The sequence below is a fragment of the Antedon mediterranea genome, chromosome 8, assembly GCF_964355755.1.
Source record: "Antedon mediterranea chromosome 8, ecAntMedi1.1, whole genome shotgun sequence".
Lineage (NCBI taxonomy): Eukaryota > Metazoa > Echinodermata > Crinoidea > Comatulida > Antedonidae > Antedon > Antedon mediterranea.
The window spans coordinates 1,724,431-1,738,932 of NC_092677.1; the positions used below are offsets into that span (position 1 = coordinate 1,724,431).

The 14,502-nt window shown below is 34.1% G+C and overlaps 1 protein-coding gene across 1 annotated transcript; it reads right to left on the reverse strand.

Annotated features, from left to right (window-relative positions):
• Window positions 1-11: 11 nt before the first annotated feature.
• Window positions 12-13,512, reverse strand: LOC140057381 (ABC transporter G family member 20-like). Its single transcript, XM_072103018.1, has 22 exons — window positions 13,320-13,512; window positions 12,026-12,073; window positions 11,650-11,777; window positions 10,620-10,779; window positions 7,433-7,587; window positions 7,079-7,186; window positions 6,753-6,846; window positions 6,374-6,448; window positions 6,001-6,060; window positions 5,659-5,833; window positions 5,382-5,490; window positions 4,923-5,091; window positions 4,381-4,484; window positions 4,164-4,231; window positions 3,923-3,972; window positions 3,660-3,728; window positions 3,451-3,521; window positions 2,973-3,061; window positions 2,520-2,623; window positions 1,909-2,068; window positions 1,488-1,592; window positions 12-1,195 (listed from the first exon to the last, which is right to left on the reverse strand). The coding sequence occupies exons 2-22, from the start codon at window positions 12,056-12,058 to the stop codon at window positions 1,089-1,091; spliced, it is 2,193 nt and encodes a 730-aa protein (XP_071959119.1). The 5' UTR covers window positions 12,059-12,073; window positions 13,320-13,512; the 3' UTR covers window positions 12-1,088.
• Between the last annotated feature and the right edge of the window lie 990 nt (window positions 13,513-14,502).

Sequence of the window (14,502 nt, forward strand, 5' to 3'; positions counted from 1 at the left end):
TATAATTGTCGGAACTTCTAAATTGATTTTAATCCATTTCGATATTACGTGACTTCCGTAACTATTTATCTAAAAATATTGGTAAATCTATTCAAACACCTTAATCCGTGCGTGTGTACGTTATCTTGGAATAAATCCAATGACTATATAGTTTTCGTAACACAGTTTATAGCATTGACTTTGATAATGCATAAAAAAAAGCAAAAATACCTCGTGAATGTACAATGTTTGCATTGATAGTACTAAACCAATTAGATAAACTATGTGTATATATATACATAATCAGTATTAATCAACGTCGAATGCATAATCTAATTATTCTGTTATCGCTACACGTTGCTTGTATCCTCTTCGTAAGCCCACATTTATATTCCACTAGTTATTGGTGTCACACTCTTTGAAACAAAGAACCTAGCTTAATTATAACCTATTAACATTTTTTTTTTATTGTAGGTCTACGTTTACGTATACTTATTCTTCTCTATCAGTAGGCACCTATGATATTTTATTCAATAACTTTTAAAAACTTCTGGAAAAACTATACTTAATTGCATTTACTGTTGCTTTATAACATACCTTTATTACCATTTATATATAAATTGCATTGCTCTCAAAATTTAAAATAGGCATATAGACCTCTATTTTCCCAGTTTGGGTTTGGTTTCCACATGGACGCAATTTGACCAATCACGACGCAATGGATCATCCAACTGTCGCTTGTGATTGGTCAACTTATTTGCTTTGTGCTTACGTCGTTGCGTTCATAAGTGGAAACCAAGCGTTATAATAACTAGTAATATGTTTATTTTACACCGAAAGAAAACAAAAGGAAATTTGCATATTATTCTATAAATTGCATTGATGCTGCACTTAAAGCTCTGTCTACACTAGTAACTAGTTTGAAAAAAAGTGTGATGTGCCCAAATATGGTAGTGGTATGACATCATCGTGTCCAAAAATGGGCACATCACTTTTTTTGTCACATAAAGTTTGATAGTATAGACGTTTGAAGTTCCACCATGAGAAACCGTCGTGCGTGCTTAGATACAACGCACAGGACATTGTTTGTATTGGTACTCATGGATTATCTATCTCTTCAATCTCATTGCCAGAGCCGCGATTCCTAATAGAATAATTATCCAAGCGAAACTTGAGATGAAGCCCATGTACACTGAAAAGAACGTTATGTTCCAACCTGGAAATGAAAGCAAAATATCAATTAGTGAAATGAAAAGTGAATGAAACAACATAATTCGGCTAAAAATTATTAGTTTAACGGTATTTAAATTAGACTTTAGAAGAAGCATTGTTTGCTTTGGAGGCTCAACCTGAGAGTGAAATATTTCGTTTTTGTATTTTTCTTTTTTTTCTTTGTATATGGCCGAAATTGAATAAATAACAAAAATAAAATTCGTTTTATATTGTGTGAACCCTAACCCCTAGGGAAGAGTTTAATTTGTTTAAGTGAATATTCTTTTTTAACTCACCTCGTCCTAAAATTCCCCTCAGCGCTTCTACAGCATACGACTGTGGCATAATCAGGCAAAAATATCTGAATGGATACGGAATGCCTTCAAGTGGCCAAATGATACCTTAAACATAAAAAAAAACCGAATACAGTAATCTTTAGACATTATCGGGACCAAGCGTGGTCACCAATATCATAATATTGTGCATTAAACCACACTCAGAATAAGCAGCGGCACTGTACCTAATTTGTCCCGTATCATAGGCGGCAAATTAATAATGTAATACATTGTCATGTCATGCAGTACAGAGAATCGAGTTCTCACGTCGGTTAGGAGGCGCGCAATTTTCCAAACGCATTTAATATTATCATCATTATCTTACATTATGAAAACAATTAACAATAGGCCTATGTCTTTTATCTTTTATTATTTTACTTACCACTCAGTAATGTCAGTGGGAAGAATGAACCAAGCGAGGCCTGCATAGCAACTACTTCGTTGTCACTGATGGATGAGATGAGCATGCCAAAGCCCATACCAACGATACCTTGCATCAGGGCTAGGACGACCACTAGTAATAAGGAACCTTCATTCGCAATCTACAATCGATAACATGAAAATGGATTTGTGTTTATAAACGTTATTCGTAGGAAGATGTACACAATTCTTCACATTTATTCAGAAATATATATATTTACATACAATATTGCAGGGGTCTTACAGATAACTACAGTGAAATTTTAAAAGGTAGTTTCGGGTTTGAGAATATACTTGATGATAAAGTCGAACAACTGAAAGAAGTATGTACAGAAATATTATTAAAGTATTAATTGCGCAAGCGTAAAAAAGTCTTTTGAATATGTTGATGATTAAAAAAAAGTGCGTCCAATACAAGAAAATAACTCAGTACTGGTCGATACCGAAAAATAAAGAATCTCTATAATGCTGATATATAATAGGCTTATATTTATCTATAGACCTTCTAAAATAGTGCCGCTTGATGATGTATTGAATGCACATACATATACTACAAGAAAATAATAGACTTACATCAAAGACGGACAGAATAAAGACAAGTACGACTGTAGTTTGTACCGTCATCACAATGAATTGTACGAATGCATGTGATATGACCACCTCTAACGCACTCACACCTGTAAAATACAACAATGATCATAAAGCTGCGTTCACACTAGGACGAAAAGCTGCGTTTACACTACATGACGCAAAGCTTTACGTTCACACTAGGACGCAAAACTACGTTCACAGTGAGGCCGAATTTGGTTCGTTGGCCAGAGAAACTCCGAGCTACGTATGTTACATCACACAAGGAATCGTGAATGCATTAGTGTGAACGGTTGTATACCTCAACATACTTTTATCACGATTTTTTGTTTCTGACCACACCGGTACGGATTCAATAGGCCTACTTGGTCTTTGGATCATCCCACTAGGGCGCAAATAAGTAGGCCTAGCCTATACTCGTCAAAAGAGCTGACTTACCAGCTACCCATGCTCGATCCAGCAAACCTTCCTTACGTTCCACCACAAACGTCACACTTGTTAGCGAAACAGCCAAGAAAAATATAATACTAAAATAAAAAAATAATTACAAATATATTTGTGTATAATAACAAGTAAAATAAAAAAGAAATAGTATATCAAATATATCTTTACATCAAAGAGTGTATGTGTTTAATGTCTTTTTAAGCTCTGTTTACACTATCATATCAAATAGTAGTAATATGATGATATCGTGTCCATATAATGGGCACATCACAGTTTGATATTTTATACAGAGCTTTATATTCATCCATTCCGATCCTTATTACTGACATTCATTAGTTTACGCCCGATCTGTCTTAATTTGTTTTACCTTATTTCTTAACTCCCGATTTGTCTTCATTCGTTTTATTATTAGCCTATCGTACTTTTATTTCTTTTTCACTACATGACTTTTGTATTGTTTTCAGTATCTTACCAGGCAATTATACCAGGTGCCATAAAATCACGAAAATTCGTGCTGTCGTCTCCAAATATCGGATCATCAAACTGATATGGAAAAGAGTATAAAGAGAATAGCATAAGTACACAGGCATCGCCTTTTTTTTAATAATGGAAAATTGAATAAACGTGTACGTTACTGCACCTCACAAGTCATACATTTAACCCATTTTGAAATAGACTTACTACTAATGGAACTTGGACTGTTGCCGGATTTATCATCGGATATTGTTGTACAAGATCCTCAAGGAATCTCTGAAATAAAGAATAAGAATATTTATCCAATAAATCCAAGAATAGAAAACTATGAATAGGAAAACAATCGAGAGAAGAAACATCCTCAAACTGTTTCGTCAATGTACGCGCGTTTGCGTCAAATGTTTGACGTACTGAAGGCCAACGCGTTACAACTATTTTATTTTATACCATTAATTAATTAATGTGTTTACCTCAAAGGCGTCAGATATCCGTAATTGAAGAGTTAAGTAAACTTGCTGATCTGTAATGAATAATTTAAATGTTAAAAATGTTATTTCACCTGATTACATTTCATTGTGAAGTTTAAACAAAAAAACTTCGTTTGTCAGTCGGTTGATCGTCGTGGTATTTCCTCGCTCATTCGACCTTATGGTCTTTCAGCGCTAACGTCTTCATAATATTTCCATGAATTCGTTATTTATTTCAACTTACTTGTTTGATCCAACCGTACATATATTGTACTTCCGCTGACCGTGTCGTTATCTATATTCCCAGAAAATCTATAGAAAAAAGTATATTTCCAAATAAGTTTTTGTCGATATTATAGGCAACGATAAGTTGTTTTCATGGAGCCGTATAAGACCTAATCCGACTTTCATAAGTTGACAGTTAAAGAGAACCATTATATAATATACATTTCTTACATTACCTCTCTATTAAATAGTAGCTGTAATTACTCGGAATGTCAATGGTACCCCATTCATTGCCTGCCTTAGCACTCGCAACGGCTACCGATATATTTTCCTTTGGATGCTAAAATCGGAAACGTCAAAATAAAGCATTGTTATTTTATTTAATACTAGACTGATACCAGTAATTATTATTCATTCTCGTAATCATTAGAAATGTTTGTATTGTATATGTTGGCTGGATAGGAGTGCTTCCTGTAGATTCGCGTTTGGGCAATTCTGCCTGGTTGTGTTTTTTCACTTGTCAATGTGTTGAATTGCATTTGTTATGTAACATTTTAAAGGCAAAATAATTAAAATGAAATAATCGTCTCTCTCAGTAATTATTGTCGTCTTTATATTAATTAAGATGGCTCTTTAAAATCCTGACGAAATTCATGGTTTAATCATGCATCAATATCATAATAATCCTCTGTCATCATCATCATCATCATCATCATCATCATCATCGTCGTCGTTCTCAATCTCACTTTCAAATAATTTTTGTTTTCATTGTAATTACTTGTATGATTGTATTGTTATCCAAATTCCACAGGAACTGCTGTCCAAATTGTAGCGGTGTCGTGTCGCCGTTCACAGTCGCCATCGCCAGGTCAGTAGGGTCATTCCCAATACAGACACAGAACAGACAGGCTTGAATCAACGGTACCAGAAAACTGAAGAACAGTCCCCTATTGAAACAAAAGTGTTGTATTTTTGTATATAGTATCTGATTAGGTGGTGCTCTTTCACTCACAACATAAACAGTTCAATTTAACCAAAAATTCATTGTCTGACAGACAATTTGACTATGTTTTGCTTTAAATTACACTTTTCTCAGGTAAATAATTTTTGTTTACCCAATTGTTTGTCAAAGTAACTATTATGAGACATTAAAATGGCATATTCAAAACAAAAAAGGTAAAATTTTTTCGTCGTGTTTAAATAAATCTTGGCTCTTAGATTTAAAAAGAAGTCTTACATTGGGTTTCGGATTAACTTGATCATGTCTTTAAACACCATTGCGGTCACTATGGTCAGCCGAGGTCCACTACAACAGGACGATGAACTGGATGAACTCTTCCCAGTTTCTAAAAAGAGGAACCAGAATTAGGTAACTTTCTAACTTCTTATAAAACAGAGGGAGCAGGAAGTCACATTAATAAAACACCTGATTTGTACTGGAGAAAGAATTACTGATAGCCTGCCATTAAGATAGATTTTATAATCTTATTAGGATAATATTAATAAAATCTAACTTGTATTGTGGCCTAACAATGACGTCCTCTCATCCGGTTCTGTCATCACCGCATCCTCTTCATCGCATTTTGAACTATTGGTGATTCCATTTTGAAAGGAGATTACCTCTTCCTTCTCCGTCTGTTTTGCAGAGTTTTTACCATCGTCAATTTTGACAATTAGATCGGCGGAAGCCTAAGATCATTTAAAGAACAATCGTGAAAATATATTGTTCGTTATATTTCGCTGAGGAAGTTACCGTGCAAGTGTTATATTCAAAACGTATTTTCGTTAACTTTGACGATTTTCCTACGCATTTAGACGATGGATTTGCTAGATTTAAAATAAATAAATAAAGGTACCTCTTCATTTTCAGCAGTAACTTCTCTCATACACAGTTTTAGGAAAACCTCTTCAAGACTCTGAGAAAATATAATGCATTTGTAAGTAAGTAGTCACGTAGACATTTATTGCAAATTGCAAATAGGTGAAATATGCGTAGGTTCACTCTTATACTAGCCACGAAGGGATGGTTGTATCCTGAAATTCAAGATTCAAGATTTGACTTTCCTTTGGCATATTCTACATATTGAAATACATACAAAACATACAAATGCAGATACAATTTGTACAAATACAAGTTAGTAAAATTGTTCAAACCTTAACAAATTGAAAATTATTATAATCTGAATCTGATTCAAATATTTGTTACAGAAATTACAAATGCATACTTACGTTTAACCGATGATGTGCGATAAGTTCCAATGGTGGCGATTCGGACAGCAGTACACCATTCCTCATTAAACCAACCTTATATACAATTTATAAAATTAGTGATATTGAAAAAAAACGGTATTATTGATAAACATTTATCTTTGTTAATAATGAATAATATTATAAAATAATTAGGCTGATTTATGAATAAGGTTGATCGCGAGGAACGTCGTTGCACAATTCATGATGGAAGGGTTTGAGAGAAAACGACGCGTACGTACGTACAATCAATAAATCACGTACGTCGTGACGTTTGCTCCCAAATCCTTCACACCATGCGTCGCGTACGCTATTTGCCATAAACCTTATTTTATACGTCGTATATACGAGTTATTCTTACGATATGTGCCTGCTTCGCCTCTTCTATGTAATGAGTTGTTATAATGATGGTTGTTTCCCCTCCTCTCGCAATATCACCAAGATGCTCCCATATTCTATAGAAAATATTATTATTATTATTATTACAAATCCAATGAAAATGTTTAATTTGATACACAATGATACCCACCACCCATTGTATATGTAAAGCACTGTCTACTCTATCAAACTTTATGTGAAAAAAAAATGTGATGTGCCCATATAATAAACATGTCACATCATTACCATATTTCGGGGTACCACTACCAAATTAGTTTGATAGTGAAGACAGAGCGTTATATGTCTTACTTCATCCTAAGTAAAGGATCAACTCCAACGGTTGGCTCATCCAGAATGAGAAGCGGAGGCGAGTGCAGCAGAGCCACAGCAAATGAAACTCGTCTTTTCTGTCCTCCACTGAAGGAAGAAGAAACAAGTTGTATTATTCCATTTTTTTTTACGAAAAGCAATCTCGCAACTATACTTTGAATGTTATGATTTAATAGGCCTATTTACAAAAAAAAGGATAAAACATGCTTTTTTAAATTATTCAATAAAACAACATTTGGTTGTTTTAAGTACCATTTTTATTGCTTTTCGATCGATTGGGTCAACAAAAATGAAAACTTCTCTTCTTTACTTTTACAATAAATAAGTATAAACCTTAAGTTTCCGACGATGGATTTTGCTGGCGGTAGTCTCAACAAGTCAATTAGGAAGTCTCGTTGTTTTACTATCTCATCACTTTTCATTCCGTGCAAAATTCCAAAGTATTTCATGGTTTCTTTGATGCTAAATTCACCATAAAGCGCAGTTTCCTAAAAATGATCAGAAGAAATGTGTGATATATGTCTACTCTGTAACTCTAATAAAGAGTTACTTCGCGGTGTGTTGAGTTAATTTTAAAATACTTTTAAATTTCCAAGTAATATAAGATATAATAAGTTTACTTCTAAAAATTATGAAAAGTAAGCTTTCCCACTATAGAACGCAACGTAAAGTCGTACACGCCAATAATTGACCAATCACAAGCGACGGATTATCCTAACTGTGATTCAAATAGCTTCAGTTGCGTTTACACACGTTCGATATGTAAAACACTAGAAACGCAACGCAACGAGTTGACGAATGACAAGCGACAGTTCGTCGAAACCATCACTTAAGCTTGGTTCCCACTAAAACGTACCGTAACGCAATAGACCGGGCGCCCGGAAGATTTATTCATGTGAAAAGATACAAAAGGTTTGATGATGTAGTTAGGTGCGTATTAGGGCGAGATGCAATATTCGACATTGCTGCCGGGTCACAGCCTGTACATAGGGCCTGTGGGGATCATAACATAGGGGGGTAAAAATGAATTTATTTATGTGAAGCGATACAAGGATAAACTTTTTTGGATATCATTCGCAGTGGGCTACTACTTAAAATTGTTACTGTACTAACATTATACAGTGATATCTGATAAAAGGCAACATTAATAATACTGGACAAAATTAAATATCATTACTTATCCACAATGGATCGACTACTGTATTGATTATTGCACATTATTTTTCTCTAACTGAACCCAGGTCAAATATTTTACATGCAGTGTAACTACCGACACACTGTAAAAGCACAATTGAGCAAAGACATCGAGGTTACTGGCTGTATTAAATAACTGAATATTGTACATTCATCATATTCCATTGTTACTAGCTATAAATGACGTTGTCACAAATCATGTAAAAAGAAATCCAATAGCCCCTATTGGTTTTATTATATCGTGCATTCTGTTCAGCTAGTAATGGAATATGAGGAATGTACAATATTTAGTAATTTAATGCATACAGCCAGTAACCTCGATGTCTTTGCTCAATTGTGCTTTTACAGTGTGTTGGTAGTTACACTGAATGTAAAATATTCGACCTGGGTTCAGTTAGAGATAAGTAACGATATTTAATTTGGTCCAGTGTTATTAGTGTAACAATTTTAAATTTGACTTGGGCAGTTATAGTAAAATAATGTGCAATAATTGATACAGTAGTCGATCCATTATGTATAAGTAACGATATTTAATTTGGTCCTGAGTATGTTGCAGATATCACTGTCTAATGTTAGTACAGTAACAATTTTAAATTTGACTTGGGCAGTTATAGTAAAATAATGTGCAGTAATCAATACAGTAGTCGATCCATTATGATAAGTAACGATATTTAATTCGATTCAGTTTGTTGCGTTTTATCAGATATTACTTTCTTATGTTAGTTGTAAAATACTGTCCAATAATCAATACAGTAGTTGATCCATTGTGGATAAGTAACGATGTTTAAAATGTTGGCAGATTAAGTTTTTTGTTGGTTTTTATCAGTCTAATTCACATGAAAACGGTTACTTTTTTAAATTTAAATTGAGTTAAAAATACAGTAATAGTGTGCAATCGATAGTCTAATCTATACCTTACCAATTCTCTAAGTGATTATGTTGAATTCGAACTATTATTTACTTTACTATTATGTTATGTTATGTTAAAAAATGTTGCAAATTTAAATTTCGCTGCCTTCTTTCATATAGACATATCACTATAGTGTCTAGTGTGTAATTAAAACAATATTTAAATCGAGTTATAATAATAATGTACAATAATAGGTACCGGTGTCGATCATTATGAGTGTAATTATTTAGTTTATCTGAAAAATATTCTTAAATTATATTATTTTGATCGAAATAATGATTTTGATATAAAATTGATTGTTCAAAATGTTACCCTAAAATACAAATCTGCTGTTGGTTATTTTAAGTGTTTTTGTTGGTGTTATTTATTATTCAAAAATAAAGATATATTTTAATTATAAAATAAAAGTCACTCGTTATCGTGAATGCGTTTGTATTATCGACATTGTTGATCACGAATGGAGCCTCGGGCATTTGAGCTGCTGTGTACCGGATAACGTGAAAAAAACAACATTTAAAAAAAAAATGATTCATACTTCATGGATAAACCCATTTTGGGCCAGTTCCTAAGAGTTTGATGTTTGATGATTTGGTACAGCAAACAACTGCTCTCTTTATTTATTGTTTTATCATTCTACTGTGTATTTATTGTCAGTCCGAGTCCGTATCACGTATTTCTAACTCAGCTGAACGCCATAAGACGACATACGCGCCGAGTATATAGCCGAATAGGGGGAAACTGTGGACCTTTAGGGCTGCTGTCTGAGCTTATGTACAGGATAAAGTTGCTGTCATTGGTGTTTTTGTCATCCCCAATATGTACTGCTGCCATTACAAAAAGATTCAACCTTGTATCGCTTCACATGAATAAACCCATTTGGGCGTGGCCCTAAAATGTTGCTGTTTGGCGCCCCGTACAGGATAAAGTTGCTGTCATTGGTGATGTTATCATTAGTAGCCCACTGCGAATGATATCCAAAAAAGTTTATCCTTGTATCACTTCACATGAATAAATGCATTTTTACCCCCCTATGTTATGATCCCCACAGCCCTATGTACAGGCTGTGACCCGGCAGCAATGTCGAATATTGCATCTCACCCTAATACGCACCTAACTACATCATCAAACCTTTTGTATCTTTTCACATGAATAAATCTTTCGGGCGCCCGGTCTACAAGGACGTCAACGCAACGCAAGCGTTTTAACCAATGACAAGCGAAGTTATAGACAGTTAGCAAACGCAAGCGAATACGCCATCGCTTGTGATTGGTCAATTCACTTGCGTTGCGTTACGTCCTTGCGTTGCGTCGCTAGTGGGAACCACGCTTTATGTTGCCCTTACGTCCTTGCGTGGCGTCTTTGGTGGGTACCAAACATTGGTGGGAAAGCAAGATATATATTTTTATTCGGTCTTACCTGGGGCATGTATCCTACCATTGGTCCTGGTATACCATGTCCTTTTGAAAGTGGAGGCTTTCCGCATGTGATGATGGTTCCTTTCTCGAAAGACAACCTCCCAAGGCAACACCTAAGCAATGTTGTCTTACCACACCCACTCGAACCAAGCAGTCCATATCTAAAACAAACCATATAAAACAAGTGATCGATAACCAATAGTCTGTCGAACCAAGCAGTCCATATCTAAAACCAATCATATATAAAACAAGTGATCGATAATCATTGTCTGTTGAACCAAGCAGGCCATATCTAAAATCATATAAAACAAGTGATCGATAACCAATAGCCTGTCGAACAAAGCAGTCCATATCTAAAATCATATAAAACAAGTGATCGATAACCAATAGTCTGTCGAACCAAGCAGTACATATCTCAAATCATATAAAACAAGCGATTGATAACCATTGCCGTTGTTATCAGTAATTATTTATTTGATTTCAAAGAACAGTACAATATTATACATTACCAATGGTATCTTATCACATCCTTCTTCTAAGTTCTAATACTAACAACGGATTAATAAGCTATACAATATGAAGTGGTTTGGAGAGGCAAATTGTAAATACCGGTTATCGGTTTAGAGACAACAACGTTTTTCTCAACTTTAATTCAAAGGTAACTTGGTCCTGGGTCAGAAATCTGAGACTATAAAGTTTTCGGGCCCAATTGGTACAACAACAGTGTAGGGAATTATTTCAAACTTTAGTCTGGTATTGGTCGTAAACCAGATGATTGTTGAAAAGTATTTCTTATTTTGTCAAGCGTTTGAAAAATATTCATCACACCAAAAAAATAAAACAAGTAAGGGTACTTACTCCGGTAAATTACATATAGAGAGCCTAGAGTTTCAAGAAAAATAAAATGTTTCTCTTTGGAAATAAAACGGGTGCGCGCGCAAGTTCTTCCTGGCTTACAAGTTTGATTATGGGTGACCCTAAGTAAGATTATGTTAATATTTCGGAGTGAACTCTGACCCTCAAACTCTTACATGCTCCCTTGAGGAACCTGCATTTTGATTCCTTTTAAGACATCTAGCCTCCCTCTTCCAGACCCGTAATGTTGATAGACATTTTTTACAACGATAGCTGATAGTGTTGACTGAATTGGTGTTCTCACCTAGAGAATAGAAATAACAACAATAATAAAACAAAACGTAGAAGTGCATACTTATAGTAATTCATGGCTAATAAATAAAGATAGGGAGAGCTATTTTGTATAACCACTAAAATTCTTATTTTGATTTGACCAATTTTAATCAACTATGAATGACAGCCTACTTCTAATGTAAAGCCAATAGTAGATAAAATAATACAATAGCGGATCTCCACAAATTTTATAATTATAGCCAAATATTTTATACTTACACGATTGGAGAACGAACTTGTTTTCTCGGCCATAATCACAACATTTACCTTAAAAAGTTACGACGCAAATTGAATTATCTGTTTAATATCATAGAAATCAATTAAACAATATCAGCTTCTTATCGCAACACACCCCTTAATAGATAAACTTGATTGGTTCATTTTTCTGTTAAACGAATTTCATTGGTCAGGCAATGTTAAGTACGCAGACTTAACATAGACTTTGGAATTGTTGTTATACCTTGTAAAGCAGGGTATTATGAAGATGCAGTATTATATTTAATCCACGCTACTCACTCACGTGCATATTACAGAATACTAGGCATAAACAATACAGTATATGTTGTATTTTGGAATCTTAGAATCTATAGATCAGAATTCTATTAAAATTGTAACAGTCATGAAACGGATGGGTGGGGTATATTAGATTTGGGAAAACCGTTAAAAATTGATTTAACAATACAGTATACTGTATTAGTTTCGATTTTATAGTTTACAAATTGTCGTTATTTAATTTTTAAATTGCAAACATCTCTTGATGAAGACGAATACAGGTTCGTGTATCTGTGTTCCAACGCATCGGGGTTAACTTTTCATGACGTATTTTGATGACGCATTTTCCGTTTACAATCGTGTGCACGATTGTGTACTAGAATGAGTTAACTAAAATATACGACTTCCTGTTTCGTTTTATTGGACTGAAGCCAGTATGATTCGAATGATCCAAGCTTTAAAAAGGATCAAAAACACAACTGGTTTCAGGGCCTCGTGATTTTAAACGTACACAATGATACAATCGAATTGTACACAACATCCGTACACAAACTCAGAAATTACAATAAAAATTTAGATTCTTGCAAACAAAATGTCAAGAATGCTCAAGTCAAATGCAATTGTTATTGTATTCCACTCGACCTGGCAGGAATAGTAAAGTTATTTGAAGTATGATCTTGAATAAAAGTTTATATGGTGGAATATGAACAGTATTTTCAACAAATTCGTGCGTCGGGTGACGTAAGACTCAAACTGTGACGTGCGCGTTCTAAAACACTGATTTAATGCCATGACTTGATACACTGACGCTATGCTGACTTCATAATAAAAGTTTTTACCACATAATGCGCAAAATACACGACCTAAACATTTTTAGAACTTGTGAGCACTAGAGTGAGATCACAACTCTAATGTTGTGACTAATTTATACCTGTGTAAGAATTTCCCTTTTCACAACAAACACAGTGTGTTGTTTTACTAGCCTACGGTAACTATATCAATATAATATTGTTCAACCTACCCCTTCAAATTGCTTCGTGAGGGACTCGAATGCACCCGTACGCGGCTGATGCAGTGGGCCTGGGTATCAAGTTCAAATAGATAAAGCGGAGGCTTATTTTTAAATCAAGTAAGGTCCCGTGATTTTGATCAACAGAATTTGCACAGATTAGGATAACAATACTCGAGTGAAAGCATACAAAGATGTTTGTACTGTCATACACTTATAGTTGGCATACTATTATACATGAATATGAATATATTAAATTACTAAATGTGGTGGGGATGGTACTTTCGATTGAGGCGTGGGGATGTAAGGGATTGTATATTTTTGAAAATGAATGGATTATGGAAAGGAATGAAAATGGACTTAAATAAATGAAATAATTCAGATTTCGGATAATTTTTTTAAAGTAGAAAGTGACAAAAATATTAAAATGTATTACTTAAAATAATTTAAAATATATTTTGTTGTCACTTTTTACTTTTCATTATAACATGAGGGCTCACTTTTGTTTGGGTACATGACCCCTTCAAATTCAAATTCAAATTCAAATTCAAAATTCAAATTCAAATTCAAAATTCTTTATCCAAAACCAAACAAAAAGAAAGAGAAAATGAAAACGCGACACTTTGATATTCTTTTCTCTAGAAAGAGAATTAATGCAGATGAACACATGCGTACTATAAATTTTGCATACATTATGTTTAACCAATCATTGTTTGGTATTGTGGCGCGTGAAATAAAATGTCTATTCCTGTTAAATTCATTTTGTCCACCAAGTTCGCGGTGGAAGTTTGTTGTCGTTTTGTTTATGAAATTAAGACTATGGAAAATTGGACCAAGACGACTTTCAGCTAATTAAGTAAGTGCGTTTAGAAAGAAATTATGAAACTGTCGAAAAATAAACCGAATTTCAATGTTATTTAGATGCATTAAGTGTAGGCCTAGTTAAGGTATTTTTCTTGAATCTTAAACTCCATATAATAGATTGTTGTCACATCCAGACAGTGTAAACAGTGTGATCCTCCTACCGCCGGTCAACCTGCCAACCGGGCTAATTCTTCCTTCGATAGTTAGGACGTCTGTAAACAAAAACACAGGGAAATATTTCGTTCTCTTGCATTACTCGGTTACAAAGTTCTATTGAATTGTTACGGTATAAACGTGAGATTGGTCTTTGTAGCGGATTAATTAGCAACTT